Here is a 24,783-nt window from a genome sequence, read left to right as displayed (position 1 = left end):
GAAGCCACATCTTCATCCCTGTCCCCCATTTTCTCTGTCACTTTACAAGATTGCACAGAACTGTTTTGCTGGAGCTGAGTTTTTTTTTTCTCTATTGCTCTCCTGCACTCACAAGGCGTCTGCTGCTCAGGGACGCGCATGCCGGGATCACAGTTTGTGCAGGGAGGCCCTTCCGTAGAGAAAACAACTGAATAATCTCCTCTGGAGATGTCAAATCCATAGCCTCTCGCTTTGGAGTGTCCCTCTCTCATTGGGAGTCTTTCGTTGTATGGAAGCAGCTGCGGTGATGAGGTGAACTTCTGCTGAAATTCTTTTTCTAAGCAGTTTGGTGAAGAGCCCGTTTGCTTCACCGCAAAATGAAAAAGGGGAGACTAATTCCCTTTTCAAGGGTAAAGGGCGGTTGAGGAGGATGGTGGCTGAAGGAACAGGCTGCAATTGAATTCGGGTTTTCAGGGATGCAGTATGCTTGGGTTTGTTTGGTTTGGGTTTTGTTTTTTTTTTTTTCATTATGTTGCATGCTGTGGTTTTTTTGGCTGGTATCAGCATTACTACACTAAGGGGCTGTTTGCTGTCTGGGTACTTGCCAGGTGATAAGTATGTTACAGCAGGACCAAAAAATTTCAACAGTGTTACCGGAATCACTTTGACCTCTAGGTCAAAACTCCCCTCCAACACAGCTGGGCTGGGGCGATGAGGTGAAACAGCACATGCCAAGGACAGGGCTTAGCTCCCTGGACACCTCATGTGCGGACCTTTGATCTATTTTAAGCTTTGAACCTCGTTGCGGTGCCAGTGATGAGCAGCACAACCTCTGGGAAAAGATTGACCAGACACACTTACTAGTCCTGCAGACTTTGAGTTCGTGTTTCCCTCTGGGCACGCTGGCTCTGTTATCTAACCAGGCTTCATAGTCCAAGGCAGGAAGGCAAGCTAGCTGCTTTCTTACTGCTCAACTGATGCAATGTTAAACTTACCTGTTGTCTCCAGATTGGACCTTAGGGCCTGTGCCAGCGTGCACTGTTACGAGGTGTTTCTGAGGCTTGCTTAATCTCTTAATCGCAAGTGTCAAGCCTAAAGCTTCAGCCTGGGACATGTCACAGGGAGATGCTCCTGGGAAGGGAGGATGCAGCCCCACAGGACTCAACTCGGGTTGTGTTTTATAACCTGGGTAGAAAGTTAAGTTGTTAGTTAGTTGAAGGTTAGTTGCTTAGAAGATTGTATAAGCCAGGATAAGGTATGATTATTTTTTTTTAAATAGAAAAGAATCTTCAGCTGTCCAGGTTAGAACGATGCTGCTTGGAGTGGAAGGGAGTCACTTTGTCAGCCATTTCACCAGTGCGGGGCTGGTATGAAGTTGGCATGTTAGGCTCTTCTTACTCTGTTACTGATTAAGGAGATGATGGTGTTACTAATGAGGGCAACTGTCAAACTGATGATGCAAGACTATGTGCTCTGCCAGGTCACATGTGTATGTTTCAGAATTATTTGATTATGCAGCCTCACTCCATCTGACCATTCCATGGCAACATTAAGTTTGATTTTAAAGGCATAAATAAAGATACTGCTTTTTCTTTGCCATCTGGCAGAATTAAATTATTTCTTTTTTTTAACAGGCTTATAATACTCTTTTCTACCCAAAATAACAAACTTCAGGTTAATACTGAGCAGCTTCAAATAGTCCTTAAGAAGAAAAAAAAAAAGCAGCATATACTCAGGTGTTTTTTGCCAATAAAATATTGCAACCTTTATTTAAAACAAAATGCAAATTGGCAAAACTTTGTGGAACGACAGGCAAAGAGGCCCTTCAAAGGGCCTTATTTACATCAAGTTTAACACTGTTCGCAGTTCACAGTCAGACGATAGTGAGATAATTAAATTAGAAAAACAACCAAAATATATTACAGTAACAATTAAAAACAAAAACAGTTGACAACACTGGTAGAGTGATTGGTGATTAATGTGTTTCATTTTAATCCATTCCTGCCCTCGACGAGTTCACTACTGATACAAACAGCGTGCCGAGCTGATTGGGCTTTACCTCCTGTGTGCAACAGACACATTTGGAAGAATGACCTCCTTTGGTACAGACATTTCTTATCATGTAGGTATTATAAAGAACTCAGGTGTCCCATAACCTCTTATTTCCTATCACCAGGGAACAGGCTGAAGGTTTTGTTCTGCGCTACAGGCAATTGGCGTGCACCCCGAGTGCCCATCCGTGCTAGATGATGCCACTGGCATTGAAGTGGGAGGTTTCTGAGCATGCCATAGTCGCGACCCTTCGGTTTTCCTGCCAGCTACTGATTAGCAGCAGAGCTGGGTTGAGTGTTTTAAAGAGAAAACAGCAGCCTGTTATGTTTGCAAAAAAGATCTGGATTCATTACTGCTTGTCACAGCTGCTGATGCCCGAGAGGACTGACAAGCAAAAAGCGAAGCGCCTCAGCTGCTGGGGAAGCCTGCCTTAGGTAAGCGGTACAGACATCAGGGTCTGGATTTCTCTACTCTGACTGCACAGCGTAAACCATCCTACCTGCTCACACACCCGCTGCCTCTTAGGGAGGGACTGCTCTGTTAACACAGCAGTTTTGGTGCAGCTATTGCCCCACACTGTGGGGTTTAGTTCCTGCTGCCCGCAGAGAGCGATGTGCCATAGAACTCTTGCATAAGCACACCTGACAAGATGTCAACATGCGTGTGTTTGTGTCTCACTGACACAAGGCTAGTGGTGCTCAGGAGAAGCGTTCTCTGTGAGGAGGATGGGAACGCACAGCCCCCCCCCTTCCCCACTGCATTCTGCTGTTCTGTATCAGCAACACCGCTCCATTCAATTCCACTTTCCCAGCAGCTAAATTTGATGTAGTCCCAAGACCCAGACTCTTAATTCAGCTTCACCCCTGTCCACACTAATGACAAATATGATTAAATTGAAGTGCTGCCAGTCAGACAGCCGAGTGCACCACTTCTGGGGTTAAAGAGTGTACAGTGCAGGAAGAAAAGAGAATTGCACCTGTGAGTTGGATAATTCCCCACAGTAGCTAGGAAGAGAAAGTGCCCCACATCAACTCACTCATGTGAGCGCATGCTTTGTGCTTGGCATTACCAGGCCCTATGTTATCCCATCCCCTGTTGCACAGACGACTACTTCAAATTCTAGCCCATACTAGTGCAAGTGAGAGAGCCCAGCTGCCATTGCATCCTTACCCCACAAGGCCTTCTGACAGGGGTGAGGAAAGGAAACACAACAGGAGTTTATGCCTTGTCCCCTACCCTAAACAGTGGAGCAAGAAGTGCTCTTCACTGGGACAAATAATGGGGCTCCACCATCCTTACGTTACTTTGAACATACTGTGCAAGGCTGAAAGCAGAGAAGCTGCTACAGTAAAGACCTTTAAGGCTGAACAGAAAGCCAAACCTTAGCAAAAGGGAGAAGGAACAGTAACAATTTTAGGAGAGTGGCTGTGGAAGGAACAACAACTGAATGGTGATTTACAGCAGAACCAGCTTTCCCAGATATCATCCTCTTGCTATCCTGCCAGAGGGAAGGGCAGAATTCCAGTTTGGGAATAAAACACCGTTGGACAGCAGAAGCAGCAGCAATTCTGCAGCCTCCTATTTAGGGGAAAAAACCAACCACCCTAGTGTCAAGCCAGCACTACCTCTGTCACCTTCTTCCAAACTGATATAAAATAACGGATGAGAGCAGAGAAAACACTCTCTGTAGGAATGATGACAGGCAAATCCCCAAATTGCACTGTTCTGTGTTTTTCCACCACAGGAGGGATCAGAACTGAATGGGCTTCTGTGTTGCCCTCGGAGGTTGTGGAGTCTCCATCCTTGGAGATATTCAAAAGCTGTCTGGACATGGTCTTGGGCAGGCAGCTCTAGATGGCCCTGCTTGAGCAGGGGAGTTGGACCAGATGACCTCCAGAGGAACCAGTCCTTCATTGGGGCAGAAAGGGCTGAAAGAGGGGAGTTTTAGTAGTTAGAAAGTCCAGGAATTGTTTGCTATTCTATCACTTTTGGTGGAGCTTTTCCGAAAGACTGGCATTCAGGGAAAAAGCTTCTTTCAAAACACTCATCAGAACCGGACTAACAAACAGCCTTAAAATTTCCTGTTTAAAATACCCTTCCCCTAAGAATCACTTCAGTTTCAGTCTGTTTGTCCTAGGCTGAGGTGTAGTACAATGATGAAACCATGCGATTGTCTGCCAGGGCAAACGACCTGCCCTTCTGCCCCAAAGAAAGCTCCCATACCTTTTAAATCCTTTTGATCGTTTGAAAGGCCATGTGAAGCAATACCACAAGCCTTCCCTTTGCAGGTCACTTTTTCCAAAGGCAGATAGTTTGGTGTGCAGCAACGCACACCTTCAATAAAGATGACTGAAAGAGATAAGGTAAACCACAAAAGCCCTCAGTAAAGTCTACAAGATAACAGTTTGGTACTCTGCCTTACGGCTGAGTGTTGCTGTGAAAGAGTCCTGGGAGAGCCTCCTGCTGACCTGAGGGCTGCAGGAGAGCCTGGGCAACCTGAAGATCCTACTGCAGAGCTAGACAGCAGTACTACTAAGTCAGGATGAGTTACCCGTGCTGTACTTCCATTTGTCCCCACTTAGGTACCAGCACACTGGAGTAAAACTGACTTGTAGGAATAATTAATTCACTTTAATGCCTGTCAGCTGGCGTGGAGGGGTTGCTTTGGTTTTTTCTCCCTGCCCCCCCATTTCACTTGGACAGTGAAGCTCACATGGTCCATTTTACCTCACATACTGCTCCACTGGTGTGCATTCATGCATCATGACACAACTTTGTTTAACACAGATCAGTAATAAAATGAGGATTCTCAGACGCCAGCCCATTTCTAAAGACATTTCAGGCTCCTGTCTCGCTATGCTCCATGGAAAAAACAGGGACACTCACTGAGACAGCCCAGCCTACTTCCAAGCACCAAGAGAGCAATGCTGCTAGACAGCAATGGAAGTGCCCATCTTCTAAATTCTCACCTGTGTCCCAGCTCAACTCTAAATGCTCAAACTAAAAGCAGCACAGTCACACTTTAAAAACAAGTTAAAAAAGCACTTTAGCCAAAAATAAAAGATTTAAGGTGCAAAGCAAGCGAGATCCTCTATCATCACCAATAGTGTGAAGTGAGCAGCAGCATGCAGAGTAACGTGTATTTGGAGCCAGGTATTGGGCCTGTTTTCTTCCTCTCGCAAACCAACTGTTAGTTGAGGTCTTCCTACTTGCCAGTACATTTACATCTCAGGGAGTTGTGCGTATACACAGAAGACCGGCTTTTTGAGGCCACAACAGTCTACAAACAGCACCAGGACCAAGGAAGACAACTTCAACCACACAACTGCTTTCATTCTGGGATTGTCAGCAGGCATCAGACACCAGAGACCATGACCCAGTGGGAGCTCTCTGTTTGTTGTCACGTCTCAGGCAGAGGAGTGCACAGTTTATGTGCATGTTCCCTATGCCCCAGCATGAGATTCTGGTCTAGCCTTTAAAATACAGGAATAAATAAAAAAAGATGGCTGTGGTTCCCCTGTGTGCTGACGTACCTAGTCATCTTCATATGCAGGGAAGCCAAAAGCCTGTGAGACCGGTAAGTACTAGAGCAAATCCCAGGAAGCCGTCAGTGTGAAGTGTTAGTGTTACGCCAAGAGCAGGGACAGGTCCAGGGAATCCTGCAGCAGCGAGGGTGCAGGCCAGGCTGTACTTCCTGGCTCTCCAGCTGGCCCTGCAGCACTATGACTGCTAAAGGAATGTGGAGAACAGCCAGGGGTGGCGGAGGCTCTGCCTTACCTACCATGGGTCCTCAAGGTGATGAAACCAAATTGGGGAATCAACGTGGTAACAATTTAAAGACAATCTAGAGCTTAAAAAAAACCCCAAAAAACAACAAACCACTCACCCACCCCAATAACAACACTGGCAAGTTGTGCAAGAGCCCCAAACTACTCACAAATGACCATCAAGCAGCACCTGTGCTAGATCACTAGAAATAGGTATCAACTGAGTGAAGGCTGTGTGGTGGGGAAGGGGTATTCCAGTGGTAAGTCTGCCCAGCATCCCTGACGCTTCTGATACAACAAAGATGAGAACATGTGGTGGATGAGGTGGACAGGAGGGAAAAAGGATAGTTTCATATATTAACTAATTTTGCAGTTCTCATTACAGCAGCAACAGCACTGTGGAAGTAAGCCATCTGGGCTAGTGCATCCACCTCCAGCAGCTCTGAATACTGTCAGTGCATTAGACCTTCCCCCAACCGCACGCAACCTCCCCCTTCAGAGCTACTCCAGCACAGACTGCTCGGCACTTGGTACCAGCGGAGTCCCAGTGTCTTTCCTCTGCCTTGTCAGGAGGCCAAAGCATGTGTTAGTGCAGACAGGGGAGGATCTGTACAGCCAAGTGGCCTGCAGCCACTCCAGTACACCAGCGATCACACATCAAACCATCCTTCCCAGAGCGAGAACCTGCCATCGATTCTCCTGCCTCTCCAAGGGAGGAGCAAGGAACTTCCCTTGCCATACCAAGCAGATCAGCCTGACTAGGTAGGGACAAATACTTGATGTTTCTGCCCCTTACAGCTTTACTCTACCCTCTCCATCCCCATTTTTTGAGATGAATCTGTAAACGTGAGGAGAACTCAGTGATCTGAGGTACTTCACATACTCAAGTATCAGTCTTTCCTTTTGAAAGCATCAGTACAGAAAAAAAGTCATTTCCCCCCTCCCCATGTGTATTTCTCTTACCCAGATTGACAGTAGCTACCTTTGCACCACATCGCTGATTTCTTGAACACATGACAATAAGTTATTAAGGACGGGGTTTGCCCCAGGGACGCTAGCAGCTGTTGAGGACACCTGCAGCTCCTGCAGGCTGAGTTCCAGTTTGCTCACCGCTTCCCGGAAGGCAAATTTGTTGCGTGTATGTGGGATGCAGTCCACGTAGCCTGAGCAGTAATCCAACAACTGGTGCCCTGTGTCCACCAGCTGGCTGTTTGGTGTCGGCTCGGCGATGGCACTGGAGAGAAGATCCGCGCACTCCAGCAGCGCTTCCTTGCTGATTTTGTCTGCGGAGATTTTCTCAGCTGCCTGTTTGGTCTTTCTTAGTGCTACTTTTGCGCCAGCCGTGCCATTGGCCATTTTCACTGGGGAGGTGGAAGACGATGACAGAGGCACTTGAGGTGGAGGCATCACGGGCCTCCCAGATTTTCCACCAACAGGTGCTGCTGCTGCCTTCTTACTCCCTTCGCTTGATTCCAGTCCATGCTGCGCTCCCGCCACATTGCTCAGCTCTTCTGCTGCATCTGAGCAGGCAGCTGGCTGTTGTAGGAGCCTTGTCACTGGTGGTGGAGGTGGAGCACACTTTGGTTTTACCCGTCTGGGCCGGTCCCTGTCGCCGGAAGAAGTGACCTGATGCTCAGATAAGAGCTTAAATTTATTACCCTGAGAGTCTGTGCCAATGAGCTGCACATCTGCTGGAGTGTGTTTTAGAGTGGGTGAGATTAGGACTGGCACTTTGTGGTTATGAGTGGTTGGAAGTATTGCTGCAGCCTTTACTGGAGATGACCACCCTGGTCTCTCACCATCCTCAAGGACCCCTTGCCGTGGGCCACTGTTTTTTTCTTTGCTCTTAGGAGCTGCTGCTAGCCCTGGACCCTCCTTTTCTTCTGATCCGGAGGGGGTTCGGAAGGGGAGTGCTGTGGCACCCCTCGGCAAGAGTTTTGCTTTTGGTCTCTCTCTGGTCAAAGCAGGGCCTTCTTCAAACCTTTTGGGAAGCAGGTCATTGGCCCTCCCCGTGCTCTCATCGGGCTGAGAGGAGGTGGACACTGTCCGTTCCAGCTGGATTTTTGATCTCTGGGAATTTCTGGGAAGGGTCATTGCCATCCTATCCTGCTCTGGAAGCCCTGAGGACATGGAAGATGTAGAGTTTGACCTTGGAAAAGGCTTTGAAGCTTCTTCATTGCCAGTGGGTTTTCCTGCTCGTAAACCCAGTGTCTTTTTAATCAAGCGTGGTGTAAAGAAACCAGTGATGCCTGACCACCCACCACTGGTGCTTACGCCCCCACCACTGCTGGTACCAGTGCCATCATCGTTGTAGAAGGTCCTCTGCACAAAGCCCCCACCATAGCACTTGGGTGGCGCCAGGTTTGCATCCTGCTGCGTGGGAGCAAAAGAGAACCCATCCGCATGCTGCAAGGAAGCAACAGATGAAAAGTTACCCGTCAGCTCGTATTTCTTATGGGGCTGATTCTCCATCTCCCGGAAGGAACTGCTGCGCTTGGGAGGTGTGGGAGCATTCCTCTTCTTCATAAAGGAGCTGAAGAAGCCACCTTTTCTGTCCCTGGTGAAAGTGGTCTCTTTGGCATCCTCCAACAGGCTGCTGGGCGACTTGTCCCTCTGCTTGCGAGGCAGTGCGGGAGACCCACTTGTTGACTGTGCGCTTCTGATAAAACCTAGACAGAAGAAAGAAGTGTGAATCTGCAAAATCAATTTCCATTTCCACCTCCCTATCCTGTAGTGGGCTTTATGGGCCTGGCGTATTTAGCTGCCCAGGTTCTGCAGAGAGAGATTGAGAGAGGAAGTTAGCACTTCTATTTTTGTGTGAGGCTGGTATGAATTTTTTTTTTTTTTTAAACTTTTTTCCCACTTCTGCATGCGTGACTTGTCTGTAGTCTATACTGAAGAGGCCACTTAGGAGAGAGTTCAGGAGAAGGTGAAGTTGCTCTTTTCTTCCAGTTTCTTATTTCCTTCCTGTAGTTTTTTTCCTTCTCCCCCAAATACCGCAAGTATAAAAGAAAATGTCTTGTTGCATTGTCAACTTTAGTTTTGAAGCTGTCATTTAAAAAAAAGCAGCAAAACTAAACTTAAAAGAAAAAAATACAATGGGATTTACTAAAAGAACATTAAACAAGCTGCAGTGTTTTCTGTTCGCTAGTGAATAATTGGGCTGCTGAGGTGGCCAACAGCCCTAATGACATAGCAGTGCAAAGCACTTTCCCATGTCACATTGTTCTGTCTTCTTCTGTTTCTCTGGCAATTTACATCAGCAGCAAGCCTATCCCAGAACATGTGGTCTCACTGCCACTGTCCCAGTGCCCATACCTGGTGCTGAGCTGGAAGCTGAGTGCTCCACAGTATCTTGTGTTCCTTCAATGTTCTCCTTGTTCTCTGCCTGTTTCTTCAGTGTTCTAGTCTTGGAGGGAAGCATGGGTAACCGGGGCAAGTAAGGAACTATAGATGAGGAGGAGGCTGTTCTCCCAAGCTCCTCTGCTACCTCTGTAAGGAAAAAAAACCAAAATGGGAATAGTTGGAACAGAGACCAGCAGAGGAAGAGAAAAAGAAAATCTGGGTCTTTACTGCAAACCCAGACTGGCAAGAAGAGATACATGACTGAGAAATACATAGTTCATGGATTTAGTTTTTGCTCACGTCTAGAGGTATTCAGGGTAAGATGTTTTTCATAATGCTTTCAAACTCATTTACCTCTTCATAAATTCAGCAAAAAAACCCCGAAACAGTGGTAGGATCTGTACAAGAGGTCTAGTACGACTCTAGTTCTCTACTGGGTTAAGGATTGCTCAAGAGCTAAAGCCAGCACTGAATGCATTTGCCTCTGTTTTTAATTAAGGTACCTCCTGTTGATGCTCCTGGGATCCCCCAAAAGTTGTGTCCTCTCTGGATTTGGATCTAAGCTGCTTTGCTTGAAGCAAAGCACTGCACCTCCCTATTAGAAATGAAGACTGCATGTTTCCTTCTCAACATCAACATAAGGTATGGGATTGAAAAAGAAAAACAGAAAAATGCCACAACCTCCTGGCCACACCGAGGTTGGCAACTGTGTGGGCCACTTGATGTGCCTATTATAGATCCTCCCTGGCAGAATTCGATCTGGTGTGTTTTTTCTATAGTAGGGTAGTGGATGGATCAGTTTCATATTTAATTTAAAAATTTAAAAGATGCTCAGACATTTCTCCTTGTCTGCTGTCTACTGTCACGCTTCTCACCAGTATTTACCTCCTAGTTGATTATATTTGAGAGTTGAGTTGCACAGATTTGCTCCTAGAAGTAGCTAAGTAGAAAATCCTGAGATTAAGGCACACTTTTTAAAAATGAAGGCTGGTAGAATAATATTTCATGACCTAATTGCTGCAGTCAGCAAAGGACTGCGATATGCATACATCTTCCTCTCTCTCTCAGCATCACTCACTATTCCTTACTCTTCAGTCTGGGAAACAAGAGGCTTCCTCTAATAGAGGAGACAATATTCTTTAAATTAACTCTTTGGCATCTTACTGCTCAAATGAAACTATACTGTCCCCTGCACTGGTATATGTCTAAAGTTTATTCAGTATTTGTGCAGCAAGTGAGAGAATGTATTTATCCACTTATGGTTAAGAAATTAAGTAAGGGATGAAGCTTCATCACAACCTCCACTGCTAGCAGATGAGCTTTAAGGGCTTGTCCATAAGACATAGCACTCTGAGGGCTAATCTCCAGTACTGTTTCAGAAGTAAAGCAACAGGGGCTCTCACCCTCTGAGATGCTCGAGTCGTGGAACATGGTTTCAAAAGCCTGGTGGGTCTCAGCAAAGGAAGGTCGGTCTGGTGGGTTCCACTTCCAGCCTGCAATACGAGAAAGCAGAGTAAGCCTCAGTGCCTAAATGGGTAGGATGTAAATTTTTATTCTGTCCCAGGAGACAGAAAATACCTAAGCTTTCTCAGCTGCAGTCAGTCTCTGATCTCCTACTATTTAACAGGCTTTACAGTCATTCACAGCTATTAATTCATAGCAGCAGTAAGTCACTCTACCGTATCCTAACAACCAGATCTTGAGAGGAAGGAACCAACTCTAAAAACCCCAGCCCTCTGCCAACTCCACAGCTTTTTCTGATCTCCCTGTCCCTCTTTCAGAATTTTTTGGGCAAAGGAGAATTCCATGTTTGCTACCCTGGCTGTTTGGAGTGGACACATCTAGCCCAGTTACAGATAACTGTGTGTGCAAAACTCCAGGCAACATTCTGCTCACATGCTCTTAATACTGAAATTCAGACAGAGCCTTCCAAAAGGAGAATGTATGCACCCCGTGGGGGAAAGAGGAAGAGACTGCATGGATCTAAGACGGAGCTTGGAAAGTTATAGAAGGGTATCATGACGAAAAGTGTAATTTGTGTAGTTAGAAATCTGCACCAGGGGAATGTATTCTGGAAGCACTATCTGTTGATACCACCATAGGGTCTGGGAAGTGACTGGCATTCTGTTCATTTTGGGTTGCATTAATATCATATGAATTCCCTGATTTTGGGCTTTTGTGAGCTTCCTGAAAGTTTTTTGAAGCAGTATCTTTCATCATTACCCAGCTTCTTTGTTTCACAACCGAAGTTCAGCCTGACTTTCTTTGACATGCTGGGGATCAGGCATTGCTGGAGACAGGCTGTAGAATGGCCTCTTAAGCCCTGGTTTGTCTGTCTTGTACATTGAGGGCCACACAGATTGCCTGAGTTAGCACCAAGTTGTCTCTTCCCACCCTGGTCACACTGACAGGGTCTCTCTGCTCAGAGCTGCTTACCTTCCTCAACAACATGGCCTGGTTTTCTCCCTAGGATCTTCAGCTTTTTGCCCAATGTATTCTCTACTCTTGTGGGACTGAAGGAGATTAGCAATGCTCTTAAGCTCTGTTGCTCTTCCTGTAGCACATTGTATCTTTTAGCCTTTTATTAGTAGATTTTCAATTTGTTATGGAGCATTAGGGAGCTTTTCACGATGTGCTTGGAGGATGCATTTTGTGCAACCTTGTCAACTACATGTCTCCTGCACGGGTGTTGTGTTTGCAGAGAACTAAATTTCCTTCTAATTTGGTGATTCCATAGTAAGAGTCCTACGGACAAAATACCAGTACAATTTGCCACAAAGTGCTATCTAGCTGTACTGTGGGATGACAGTTTTTGAGAGTGAATTCTTGTTCCCCTAGAGACCAGACTCATTTTGCATCAGTAAGCAGGTGCGTCTCAGGTGATGGGGCCTTTGCCACATTAGGTAACAAAATGGCACATAAGAAGCAAGGACTTCAGAGTTAACTACAAATTCCTCCCATCCCTCCCAGGCTTTGTCCCCCAAATTGGAAGAAGATACTCACATGCCCTCATCAGTTCATAAACCTTTGGAGGGCACCCCTCAGGTTGTTCCATCCGATAGCCCTTTTCCAGCAGATCATACACCTGAGAGAGGTCAATGCCTGGGTATGGTGACATCCCATAGGTAGCAATTTCCCATAATAGCACCCCAAAGGCTGCAAAAGGAGGAAAACAAAATTCCTGGTCATAAGTCTGCCCTCCTCTCATGTTGCTCATTACATTGTGGCCTTTACTGCAGCTTGAGGCAGTATTGTTCTCTTGCAGATGTTTCAGGCCAGTCTAGGTGAAGACATTACGTACTAAAAATGCTATCAATTCATGAAGTTGTGGCCTGGCTTAAGACTGTCTCCTCCGCACATGTTTCTGCCCAGGCCAGAAAACAAGTCACTGTCTAGGTTGGCAAAGAAAAACGAAATTAAAAAGAAAACTGAAGTGGAGTTTTCTTACCCCACACATCTGATTTGATTGAAAAGGTGTTATAGGCCAGGCTCTCAGGAGCAGTCCATTTGATTGGGAACTTGGCTCCAGCATGAGCTGTGTAGGTATCTCCAGTCATAAGTCGGCTTAAACCAAAGTCAGCCACCTTCACCACATGATTTTCTCCAACTAAGCAGTTCCGTGCTGCCAGGTCTCTGTACAAAAGAAAAAAGCACACTCCTTTACTGGAGCAAGAGCAGGGCTTTTGAATACAGTCTTGTGGTTGCATAGCCTGTCCCTCTCTTCTGAGTCGGGAAGCACTCTCTTTATACAACAGGTAAAGGCAATGTGAGCTTTGTTCTGAACAGTGTCAAAAATTGAGTGGACTTGTTGTAGGAGCAATATGGTTAAGTCAGGATTAGGGTTCATTCTTTAAATTCTATTAAATTTCCAGTAATGATAGCTGTTACAATGAGAACTTTATGTTTCCTGAGAACAGGATGAGATCAGCAGCTCATCACACACTGGTAACAGCTCTATGGCACTGCTTTATCCAACTGGATTAAAATAGGACTTCAGGTTGACAATGTCTTGCACGTAGGTGGTACATCAGAACAGGACAACACCAACTTTCATAGCTGTCAGGCAGTCGTGCACAAGGTTGTAAGTCTGCTATGAAGGTTACTGGGAGAAGGTATTGCAAGACAGTATTGAAAGCAAAACAGCCAATGGATAAGCCAGTGTGAAACCTAACTCTGGAAGAAACCTCTCCAAGAGGAGGAATTCCTGGGCCACCATGCTGGTGGCCTGTTTATCACTGCATTCCGAAACTGTACCAGCTAAATGTGACTTTACCCACCTGTGAATGAAGTTCTTCTTCTCCAGGTACTCCATAGCAGAGGAGATCTGAGTGGCCATGTAGAGTAGCACAACAGCACTCACTTCCTCCCGGTTGCATTCCCGTAAATAGTCAAGCAGGTTCCCATACGGCATGTATTCTGTCACAATGTAAAAGGGTGGCTCCAGGGTACACACACCTAGCAGCGAGGAGGAGGGAGCATGTGAATAAAGCTTCCCTTTCTTTCCTAGCTTACCACTATTCCTAATTTAATATCCATTTGTTGCATTTTGTACCGATGAGTGTTTCTCTGAAAAGTGAAGGCTACCATTTACAAGACCCAGATCAACGCAGCCCAACTGCAGTGCTTCTGCCTATTTATCTGTCCATCCACTTTATGGATAGAGAGAAACATGTCTATCAAAGCACTGCTATTTCTATATAATATATATATGAAGGAGTAATTATGTTATTTGGAGTGTTACAGAATGAAATAGGAGTTATTTTGAACACATATGATTTGCTTTTCTTCCCCTCTCTTTCTTCATAAAGCTAAAGAGTGGCCAACTGGAACTAGGTACCTGTCAACTGGCAAGATTTCCAGACTGAAATGTCACTACAGATTAATGTGAAGCACTCCCATGTGTACTAGCTGGGTAAGTGACCAGCATGGTGGGACCTGCTCCTAAAGCAGCATTCTCACACATTCCTCAGATGACTACTTGCTACAGTCATTGCAATTATGAACAAAGTATGTATTAGCAGAGGAGGAAGGCAACAGGATACTCATGTCAAATCTCTGTGAACTCCCACTGCAGCACTGCTGAATGCCTGGTCATACCGTTACACACATACAGGAGTAAACCACAACTACACTGTGCATCAGAAAAAGCAAAAATGCATCTCTCTGATGAGAAATCTTTTAGTCTCTACTCCTGGAACCAGACAGGGCTGGGCAGACACCTCATCTGTGCCCATTTTTTAAATGGGTACAGAATAGTTGCCATTATTAAAAGCCTTCACATTCTTCACATTTCTCCTTTCATCCTAGGCTTGGCTTGACAGCTTTGCTCCTGAAAGCAGCAAAAATCCAGAGGCAATTAAACACTAGTAAAGGTTTAGGGTGTCTCCTTAAGAATCTTTGTACATGTAGAATTAACAGCTATGCAGACTATTTAATAGTGATCATCATATCATGCATTTGTTAGAGAGACAAACAGGGTACAGCCAAGCTGTAAAGCCTGCAGATTTCTTCCATTCATGGGCTGTTTGATCTGACTTGCATCTCCACTGCCTTGATCTCATGTACTTATTTGGTGATACACAGGGTCCCTTACAACAGCAGCAATCTGGTTGTCTTCTGCTTAATTATGGACTGATTTTTCTATTTAGTGCAGGTTTTTCTATAAATGTCTCCGATTTAAGAAGCATGAAGAACGGTATATGCTGTGCTTCCAATATAATTTTTTTCTTTCACTTTGAATTTTCTTATAATTTTGTTCTATCAGAAAAATAAGTCACGGAAAATAGTTTTTTAAATCTGATTTAACACAGCAGAAAAGGAATCTGACCCTGATAACTGAACCCTGGAGCATACCTAAGGCCAAGGGTATAAACTAACAGGAAGCTGATATTGCAGACTTTTATATAATGCATAGTCATGCCTCAACAGCAAAGCTGTCTACTAATGTAAGTGACTGTATCTGATATTTTATTTAAAATTAGTGTCTCTTAGCTCCAGTACTACATAAAGGAGTAAGCTGTCAAAAATACCACCCTATAGCCTGACCTGATTCAAAAAGTTATATAAATACAGAAAATCTGCCACTACTTTTAAACAAGACAGATTTCATTTTGGTAGAAGCTCAAGTAAAAACAGAAAGAGCAAGGAATTTCACTAACCTAACAACTGCACTAGATTTGGGTGCTTGATCTCCTTCATCACAGCAGCTTCTTTCAAGAACTCTTCCACCTCCATGGTATCTTCCTAGATAAACAGAGAGGCAAAAGAAGAGAAAATTTATCTTCATGACCAAAGTCTGCTTAACACCACGTATCCGAGCTGAATATAAATGATGGCATCCTTATCTCCATTCTGCTGGTTTGGCTTTTACCAAAGCAAAATATAACTCCCCTGAAAAGCTGGGCTGCAACATGGCCAAGTAATAGATCTGCAGTACCCAGAAAGTGCTAGGCTTTCTTGTTTGGTAGCTATTGTGGCTACCAAAGCAGTTGTGGCTGGTGAGAAGACTCTCAGGATCACTGACTTACTTCCCCTGCCTAGCTATAAAAATTAAGCTTGAAAGCTCCCTTACTTAGGGGGTACGTAGAACTGTAGCTGTTAATGTTGAAACAAACAGAAGGCTCTGAAAAAGGTAAATGGAGAAGTGGAATTTTTCCAGGAGTAGGGGAAAGGTGGTAGAAGGTATTTCCAACACCTTTGATTCCTTAAGGCTTCCACAGCCCTTCTGAGGAAAGAGAAGTGGACTTGGTAATCATTTCTACAGATCTGACTGCAGGAGCTTGTTGGGCCAAAGTTACAAATTATTTCCAAGCCACGTGCACTGGTGCAAGTTTGATAACCTGACTTTGTTCTGCAAAGCTACTCTCAAGCATGGATTTTATGCAGATCAGCACACTCCTTTTTCTGATATTTGTATCATTAGGAGGTATAACTGAGAACATTACAATTTCCTTACCCTTATCATAAATGGTGACCAAATGAACAGTGTGTAACAATCCGAAAACTCACCTTTAATGTTTTCACAGCAACCGTGAGATTGTATTTCTTCCAGACACCAACGTACACCTCGCCATACTGCCCTCCCCCGAGTTTGTGCTTCATGGTGATGTCAGTCCGCTCCATCTCCCACTTGTCATGGATGGGGGACACTCCATAGACAGTGGGCTTATTGCACTTCGGTGCTGGGTAATGCAAAGTTGTCACCAGTCCATCTGCTACTGTTGAATGATGGTGCACTAGCTCTGCTAGTGTGCTGAAACGGCTTTCTGCTGTCACATATACCTGTTACGAACGAAACAGGAATCTACTTAAACAAAGGCAGCTGGAAGCTTTCAGTAACACTGGAAAACAGGTACAGTAAAAACATTCTAGCAGTTTACGAAAAAAAAAAAAGGTAAGGGAACCAGACTTTAGAGTATTTGTTCTCATGTTGTTGGGCAAATGAATATCAATCTGTGGGATTTTTACCTGCAGAAGGCAGCTAGATATAAGCTATCACTTGAGAGCAGTGCTGTCTCCTGCCTTGTGCTTTACAGGACTAGAAACTGGAGTTCTTGTAGAAAAGCACAAGGTCTGTTTCTGCATCTCTCAATACATCGTACTGCTATTTGATCAAGGTTTCAAAATGCTGATCAAAACTGCTGACTTACCAGAGCTCTGCTTGTTTTAAGTGGATCAATGAAGAGATATCACATCAAACCCCAACTGCTTTGCTCCCTAGCTGCTTTCAGCCAGGATAAGCACCATCTGCACTTCTTCCAAAGTGGTGTTCAGTGAGTTACCACCAAACTCTTGGCATACGTGTTCTTTTTTCATATTAATCAACAAGTGGACCAGTTTGCTCTCACATACACCCCTCTCTTAACAGTCTGCAACTTGAGATTCTGTACCATCTCTTCACTAATATCTTTCTTTCCTCTCCCCACAGAATTATCCGGAGATCCTTACCTTTCCATCTGAGGTGGTATTGATCCTGTAGTGGTAAACACGTCCTTCGTACCTGAGCGAGATGGACAGCTGCCCTGGGCTGCTCTCGCTTTCACGAACCAGGAAGCTGCCATTGATGAGACTGCTCAACAGATACTCTGCTGCACTGCGTGACACTGGCCCATGGTACCATGAATGCTTTTCCAGGCTGTTCACTGGTGTGATGTAGTTGCTTGGTACCCAGCCCTGCCCATTCTTCGAACGTACCTCACTCCATTCACCATTCTGGTTGTAACCCAGGACTCGCAACTTCTCACCTACGACCAGAAACCAAAAAGCAAAATAAGCACAGTGCAATCTATTGGGTCTCATTAAGAGAGAAACTCATCATCAGCTGACTAAGCCTGGGTTTGTAGCTTAACAATAAAAATCTGCAGCAGTGATCTTATAACTAAACTGCTATATATAAAGTATTTATGAAGTAAAGTTTCAGATAGAATACCGATAATACTGTTCCCTAATTTACTGCAGTGTGATTGATGAACTCAAAAAGATTCCTGTAGTCCAGCTTTTTAGACTAGAAAGACTTTTTTTTCTTGGAAGGATGAGGTTTGTCTCTTTCTTGAAGTCTTAAATGGCATGTGATTTAAAACAGCTCTGCAGCAGGTCATATTCTGATACACGTACTGAACAGAAACAGGAAATCTCTGTGAAATTCTTAATTCTTGATTTTGCCCCAGCTGAAAGTGCTGAATTCTGTTATCGTTAATAATGTAACAGTTTTCCTCTGCCCTCCCCTAAAAGAGGTGTCTCGCAAGGCCAGTGATTTGAGGAGCCTAGAACGGGAACGACCATAGCTGGGGTGGACTGTTGGGCAGTGTTACACAAACCTGTATCTGTACTAGGAGAACCACACAGCAGGTGTCTCTCCAGCACAAGTGAGAGAGAGACCGTCTGCTTAAAATCATCAGTTTAGACAATAATCTTCTCTAACTGCACTCATTTCTATTCCTATCGAGGGAAGGATTCTGCTTTCTATTTTCTGTTGCTAAGTTTTCAACCTAGTAGCTGGTCTGCAATTCACAGCCTTACCTTTGGTGATGCTGAGCGTGTTGTCACCGCTTGCTACAAAATCGTAAAGTGCAACAAAGAGATTGGGATCGCTCTCAGTGGCTCCAAGCAGGTTCTCCTTGGAGCTCCATCTGATGGCTTCATTCAGTGCCTGGGGTTCAACATCACAACCATAGGGGCGGTGCAGGGCCTCTGAAGAAAGAGCAGGAGAGGAAATAATTGCTTTGGGTACAATCGTAAATAGATCAAAATGCGCTCTTTATGGAAAGGGAGCACCACGTCTGTACATCTTAGATTAGTGGTTTTCAATCCCCACTTTGCTGACTCTTCATTCTACAGGTTACTTCTAACAGGGGCTGGAGAAGGTGATTAACTGCCTATATACCAAGTAGCAAGCTATATATAAAAAATTTCTATTTAATATTTATAATATTATATATACTTCTATTTATATACACCTCTATTTGAAAATATTTAAGCATTCATAGATAAAAAAATGGGTGAGATTAAAAGTGCTTTTTCTATATTATACAAAGCAGCGAAAGAAACCTTTCAACACTGAAATGTTGTGGTTTATGTCTTTATTGTTTCTGTGGCTGAAGTAGACAGCCTGGATCTGAAACTGACATTACAGATACAGGTAGGACAGACTGAATTATGACACAAATGAGATCTATAGGTTGGGACAGTAACTGATTCAGTATTAGCAGGAATAATGGTGATTTGTAATACATTTCAAGACTGTGTAAGTAAGAAGTCAAAAACTGACAGGAACAGAAAGCAGTAAGGGTGATGCTAGGTATTTAGCAGCAGTGTTTCTGAATACCCAGGCAGTTCTGTTTTGCTGTTTCAAAGGACAACTGATGCAAACTTGACAGTACAAGGGAGTGGAGGGAGGAATCAGACCTGCTTTATGGACAAAAGGAAAAAGTCCCTGCAGTTCCTGTGATGATGAAAAACAATCTAAATACGCAGGGTTTTGGAAGTAACTGTAGTAAAAAGCAAAACTGTCTGAACACTTCATGGTAGTGCTATGCCAAGACCATCACTGGCTTTCTAACCCATAGAGAGGTTTTTCAGGAACATGTAGCAGAATAAATTTCAATATTAAGACAAGAGAAAGAGCGATGATGTGGTTTCACACCTGTGGGCTGCTCAAGAGGGTAAAAAAAATATGAAGGTGTACAGATGCAAATATTTTCTCTGATGGTACAACTGCCCTAAGTTCCTGTCCCAGTACACATTTCCAAATTCTCTTGTTGAACTTACTTACGGAAATGAACACTGCAAAGAGATTTCATTAAATGCACTAAACATAAAAAGTCCTCTTTCAAAAATTTGAGGCTTTCTTTGCTTTACAATCATTGCTTTGGCCCATTTCTGAGGGGCTGAGAAGTCGGGCTCAGGATGTTTTTAAGCAGACCACTGCCAGAGAACATGCGCATGTGACTACCCCCTTCCCTGCACTCCCATGAGATTTACGTTCATGAAAGAGAGCTAGTCTATAAGGCACTTTAAAAGAGAACAAAGAGCTCAAATGCAATACAGGACGGGAAAACTGGGAAGTCAGCAAGACACAAAACAGGAAAAGGCCTGTGCCAAGTAATAGGCAAACACATGCCAAATCTGTGTCACAGGACAGAGCTCAAGCCTGGAAAACGAGGACTTAGAGGGTTTCCCAGCATCTACATGCAATTTTTTGACTGTATTGTAGGTACATGAGAAAGTAAATGGTTGAGGTTTGTTCCGTTTTGTTTTTAAACACATAGCTAAGTGGCTTTTGACTGCATTTCTGGTAATTATTCAGTTATACTGCTTGCATAACCTGCTCATCTTGCATTTACTTAATAACCTACCTCCTGAGCCTTGCCAAAGTAGCCCTCTATCAAGGTTCTCCTAGCAAGAACAGAAGTGACTAGTGATTAAGCTACCAAAATGTCACTTCTTTGATTTAATTGTCCACAGATGCCATATTTACATACGCTTCTTGTTCCTAACTATCAACTGCAATTAGTTTTACAATATACTAACCCATCAGCCTGGGTGCTATCATGGAAAAGAGAGGAAATCCCAATCCCTGCTGAGCTACCTACATTATAGCATGGCTACCAACATCCCACTGTTAATTTTTTAGGGCTGGGCGTGTACATATGCATGTCCAGTTGTTAAGCACCAGGAAAGAACACCAGTTCCTAAATCCAGCTCTGTTTATGGAGTAAAAATACATATTTAATTAAATAATACATTCTTTATACTTCTAGAGTGACTTGTGTTAGAGAGAGTGTGTACCAGTGCCTTAAGCAAAGTCACTCAGCGAATGTGCTTATACAAGGAATGTGACTTACACATCTCTGCTAAGCCACCACAACAGTAGGCAGTGTTTCCAAACACTATCTGACCTTTCAGCTCCAAAATACCTTAATGGTGTTTAAATAACGTCTTACTTTCAATTTTAATCTGCCAAAATGTGGAAGGCTTTAAACAAAAATATATGCACGTGTTCTAAATCAAAGCATACTTTAAGTCTCTTTCTCAAGCCAGAAAAGCTCATGAACTGAGCATCCAACCCCTACTTAACAGACAGCACAGAGGTAAGCATTTAACAATGCACTCCATGATTAAGCCTGAAGCAGCCTAGTATCAGCTCAGCAAATCCCATGACCAGCTAGCTAAGCCTGCCCACACTGAGCCCAGCAGCGAGCACTTTAGCCAAGGCAAAACCAGCAGAAATGCCACCTGCTGCTTAGTGCTGAGCAGCTCTGCCCACATGAAACCATTTGTGGTGCCGTGCTGGATTGCCAGCGAGGATTCAAAGCAGATGTGGGACCACTACCACTTCCTCAGGAATGCCTGTGAGGCTGGCACATGTTCTTAACACCCACTTTAAGTACCAAAAAAAGCCAGCAGAAGTTAATGTTTGATGAGGAGCTTCAATCACTTAGCTACAGTGCTTACCTAAAAATCATATTACCTAAAAATCAAATGCTTTTAAGAGTTCATGTCTCACTAACTTCCTTCACTTCCATTTTTAGAGTGACTTGGATGCTTAAGTAACTGTAAAAGTTACCCAATATCTACTAAAGGGGAATTTACCAGGATATAAAAGTATCTATTGCAGGATATTATTACATAATAACCTATGCTGCTCAATATGGTGTGGGATCTATAGCATCCAATATGTAAGGATATGGAAGGTCAGTGAAACATGATAATCACATAGACCTCGTTAAGGAAACTAAGATAACCGAAGCATATCACAAATAATACCCTTCCAACTGAATGGTCTGCAAGCTCTATTCATACCAGGAGTAAGGAAATGAGCTGGGAAGTTCTGTTTGATATCAGCTCCTTTTAAAGGCTAACCATAAATCATATTTTACCACTTTCATTTCCTATACAATGGAAAACTTCCATCATCATTTAGTGTACAAGTAATACACAGTCATGCATGAAGGTTATGCTTCATCCATCTCCTTCCTTTTCTTTATTCCCACAATACAATTTGCTTCTCTCCGGATATGAATGCTTTTCCTATTCAGCCAACATGTAAGGGGTGTTTTGTCCCCCCACCCCAGTGCTGCCAACACTGCAATTACCAATCTCTTCAGCCCAAGAGCAGGAGGTAGTATAAACTAAATCTTAAATTTCAGAGTCACATCAAGTACTGAAGTGGTCTCTATTTCTGAAATACTGTGTAACTGCTCATAAAAACGAAGCATTTCAATAATCCGAAAACTCAGATAAAAGCAGGCAATCTCAGTCCTGCCTATGGCTGGTCTCATACTACAAGACAAAGATAGACTTGAAAGGAACCACATCCTCCTTGAAGCACTCGGAGAAATATAGGAAAGGGATGGCACAGCATTACATCCCTGAGCATCATACCTGTGAAACTCACACCAGGCTCAGAGGCTTCCTCGCCAAGGCAGCAGAGCAGCTTGCCTTCTTTGCCATAGCTGCTAGACTGGAAGAGGACCGTCCCCACAATCATGCTGTGCTTCGCAGCAAGCAGCAGAGGCTGCTTGGCTCAAGAAGTCCTGGACTGCCACCGACAGCACAAACACCACCACGTGCAGATGTTCGCTGCTCACAAGGCTGGCGGCCAATGAAAAAGCAAGCGCTGCCGAGCAGGTGAAGGAGAAACTGGGAACATCAAGCTGCAGCTTAACTTGGTTATTAGCTGGAAGTGAGGGTGGAGCTTCCCAGGGAACGCTGAACAAACAGAGGATGTGGGGACTGGACTGCAAGTTGAAACAATTTTGAGATGAGCTATAAAGACAGAGTTTTGTTCCACTAAGAGTTAGGCAACAAAGCATTTGGGAAGAAAGCAAACAGTCTCCTTGGAGAAATTTCTTTGTACAAATTACACAACAGATCACCCATTAAGGAGACCGCCCAGACTGATTAATTTTTCCACTCCACGTACCGTTGCTGGAGCACTATTTAAATTAATCACCAGGAAAGGATGTTAGTGAAAATACATGTCTGAGAGATGTAGGAGCACTGAGCAAGTAAAGACTCTTGAACAATTTAGGATTTCAGAAAGAAACAGAAAGCAAGGACAGTACAGTATGCCCAGTCTGAGCTGCATACTTGCCAATTTAGTAAGACTCAGGACAGTTCTCTGAAAGGGCACCAACAAATTACCTCTCAAAAAACCTAAGATTTGTTGGATGAATTCTTTAAAAGCCCTAGTTTTCTAGCAAAGGCTGTATGATTTGTAGCAGGACAGGCTCCTCCTAACACGTGGACAAGGAAGGGTTAAAGAGCAAGCCATCACCATGGCAGTCTCACACCTGGGAGAGTGGTGGGCCTGCAGAAGGGTATAAAAGGGAGCAGGGAAAGGGAAGGTAGTGGTTTGGCCTTTGTAGGGGGAGAGGAGCTGTTGCAGCCCACCAAGAAAAAAATAAGCAGCATTTCTATAATCCATGAACTCCACTGTTCTGTGAGAAAGGCAGCTGCACCACGTGATGAGGACTCAGATAAGACTAAAGGTAAGAAATGAGCAATCTGGCTTATTCCAAATGTTTGTAAGGCTGGGGATGTGGAAAAATGCTATATAAAACTGGATATGCTGTGGTGATGAGGAGCTGCTTTTCCCCATACAGCCTGTGACATGAGTTATTTCCCCTATCACCATCACCTAATGTATGTGGAAATAATAACCAAAGAAAATACCTTAAGATACCTGCATACTGTTGTCTTCCTAAAGTTCTGACAAGTGGGTGACCTCCTTTCCTCCTCCTACAAAACCAAGCTGAGTGAATCCTGCAGTGTGCTACTCAGTAGTTATACATTGAGATACCTTTACTTAGAAGCTCCTAAGCTTTATTTCTTTTCTCCTTTGTTTCTTCTTCTTGCAGTTTATTATTTTCTCCCCTCTCATGTGCTCTGGGTACTGTTAATTACTCTGGTATTCGTACTAACCTTTCTGTATCTATTAATACACAAAAAATAAGCAGAATTTGTAAGGAGAGACAGCATAGCCTCAGAAATACATGGATAAGCATTGTGACAAACAAGCTTTTCAGGTAGGTCTGAAATAGTACCAGGAAATGGCAAGCTATATGTGGATTTGTGACTAAATTAGTCACAGCTGTAATAGTTAAGAAAGTTAATAACCAATTTACTTGTTAGTTAAAATACAACAAATGAGTATTTGGTATCTCTGGAACAAAGAAGGATTAGCAGAAAGTTAGGTTGTAATAATGTAACTTGCAAATATATCTATTGAACCTCTCACTTTTAGCCTCTGTCAGAAGGCTCTCTGGTCTGTTAACAAGCTCCTGATGGGAATCAAGTACTGGCCAGCACTGGCATTATGGGCAAGTAACATTATGGCTGTAAGCCTCCTGTAACAAGGCAATTCTGTCCCTGCACCCTTCCAGCCACCCTCCTGAAAGTGTTTCTCAGCGGGAAGGACATGGGGTGTCCCTGCACAGTGTGTAGCTGCTCATAAGGTCCTGTCAAATACACACAGGCAGAATAAAACCGGGCATCTTTGTACCTTCTAGATGAGCATTATTTCTTTTTCAACCAATTTTCCTAGATAGTTATTTTACACTGTAGACCATCATCTTGACATCTGCATCCTGTTCCTATTCCCTTCACAATAAGTGCACAATATAAAATCTTAATTGTAGTACACTCAACTTCCTCAGTGGAAGAATCCACCTTCCAGGCACAGCAGCTCTTCCCAGCTCTTTAGACTATTCCCTGTGGTGCCCTTCAAAGCCATTTCCTGAGAGTGGTTACTCTTCCTGTACAACTTAAATCATCCATTTAGAAGCATTTCTCTAGTTCTTCCAGCGGTGGGAAAAAGTTGAATATAAGGAAATCTTGCTGACCATGCTACTTTGATACATACAGTTCAGGGAGCTTCTAAAAAATTTGTTATACTCTGAATTTATGAACCAACTGTCAATTTCTCTTAAATGAAAGAATATGTAAATGGAAATACAGCTCTGAAAAGGATTTGGTGTGGTTGGCAGCAGGCCAAAGTGACTGGTTTGTCAATGGAAGGAAGAGAGACAAAGAAAGGGTTATAGGGTAAATACTGGTTATTGTATACAGTCTTAATCTGATATCTCAGCATTTTATATCAAAACCCATAGGGTGTATATATATATATACACACACACAG

At 43.8% G+C, this 24,783-nt stretch overlaps 1 protein-coding gene across 2 annotated transcripts; it reads right to left on the bottom strand.

Moving 5' to 3' along the window:
- Positions 1-6,776: 6,776 nt before the first annotated feature.
- On the bottom strand, positions 6,777-22,131 carry ABL2 (ABL proto-oncogene 2, non-receptor tyrosine kinase). 2 transcript variants are annotated; one of them, XM_010580637.1, is made up of 12 exons: positions 22,026-22,131; positions 18,162-18,332; positions 17,091-17,386; positions 16,152-16,424; positions 15,302-15,386; positions 13,421-13,598; positions 12,592-12,776; positions 12,147-12,299; positions 10,547-10,636; positions 9,117-9,290; positions 8,234-8,467; positions 6,777-7,918 (listed from the first exon to the last, which is right to left on the bottom strand). In XM_010580637.1, the coding sequence occupies exons 1-12, from the start codon at positions 22,129-22,131 to the stop codon at positions 6,777-6,779; spliced, it is 3,087 nt and encodes a 1,028-aa protein (XP_010578939.1). The 2 variants fall into 2 exon arrangements, with proteins under 2 accessions (XP_010578939.1, XP_010578938.1); XM_010580636.1 differs by having other exon boundaries at positions 6,777-8,467.
- Positions 22,132-24,783: the final 2,652 nt, after the last annotated feature.

This window comes from Haliaeetus leucocephalus, unplaced genomic scaffold (genome assembly GCF_000737465.1).
Source record: "Haliaeetus leucocephalus isolate CR32 unplaced genomic scaffold, Haliaeetus_leucocephalus-4.0 Scaffold730, whole genome shotgun sequence".
NCBI classification, from domain to species: domain Eukaryota; kingdom Metazoa; phylum Chordata; class Aves; order Accipitriformes; family Accipitridae; genus Haliaeetus; species Haliaeetus leucocephalus.
The sequence above is the reverse complement of the archived record's forward strand: the minus strand, read 5'-3'. Positions and strand labels throughout refer to the sequence as shown.

What these genes read in the sequence shown, in the direction of transcription:
- ABL2 (XM_010580636.1), bottom strand. Translation starts at nt 22,131, where the DNA reads ATGATTGTGGGGACGGTCCTCTTCCAGTCTAGCAGCTATGGCAAAGAA. An exon ending in CACGCTCAGCATCACCAAAG is followed by an intron (nt 17,387 to 18,161) that starts GTAAGGCTGTGA and finishes TTCTGGTCGTAG; the next exon opens with GTGAGAAGTTGCGAGTCCTG. An exon ending in AAATCTAGTGCAGTTGTTAG is followed by an intron (nt 13,599 to 15,301) that starts GTTAGTGAAATT and finishes CCTCGCTGCTAG; the next exon opens with GTGTGTGTACCCTGGAGCCA.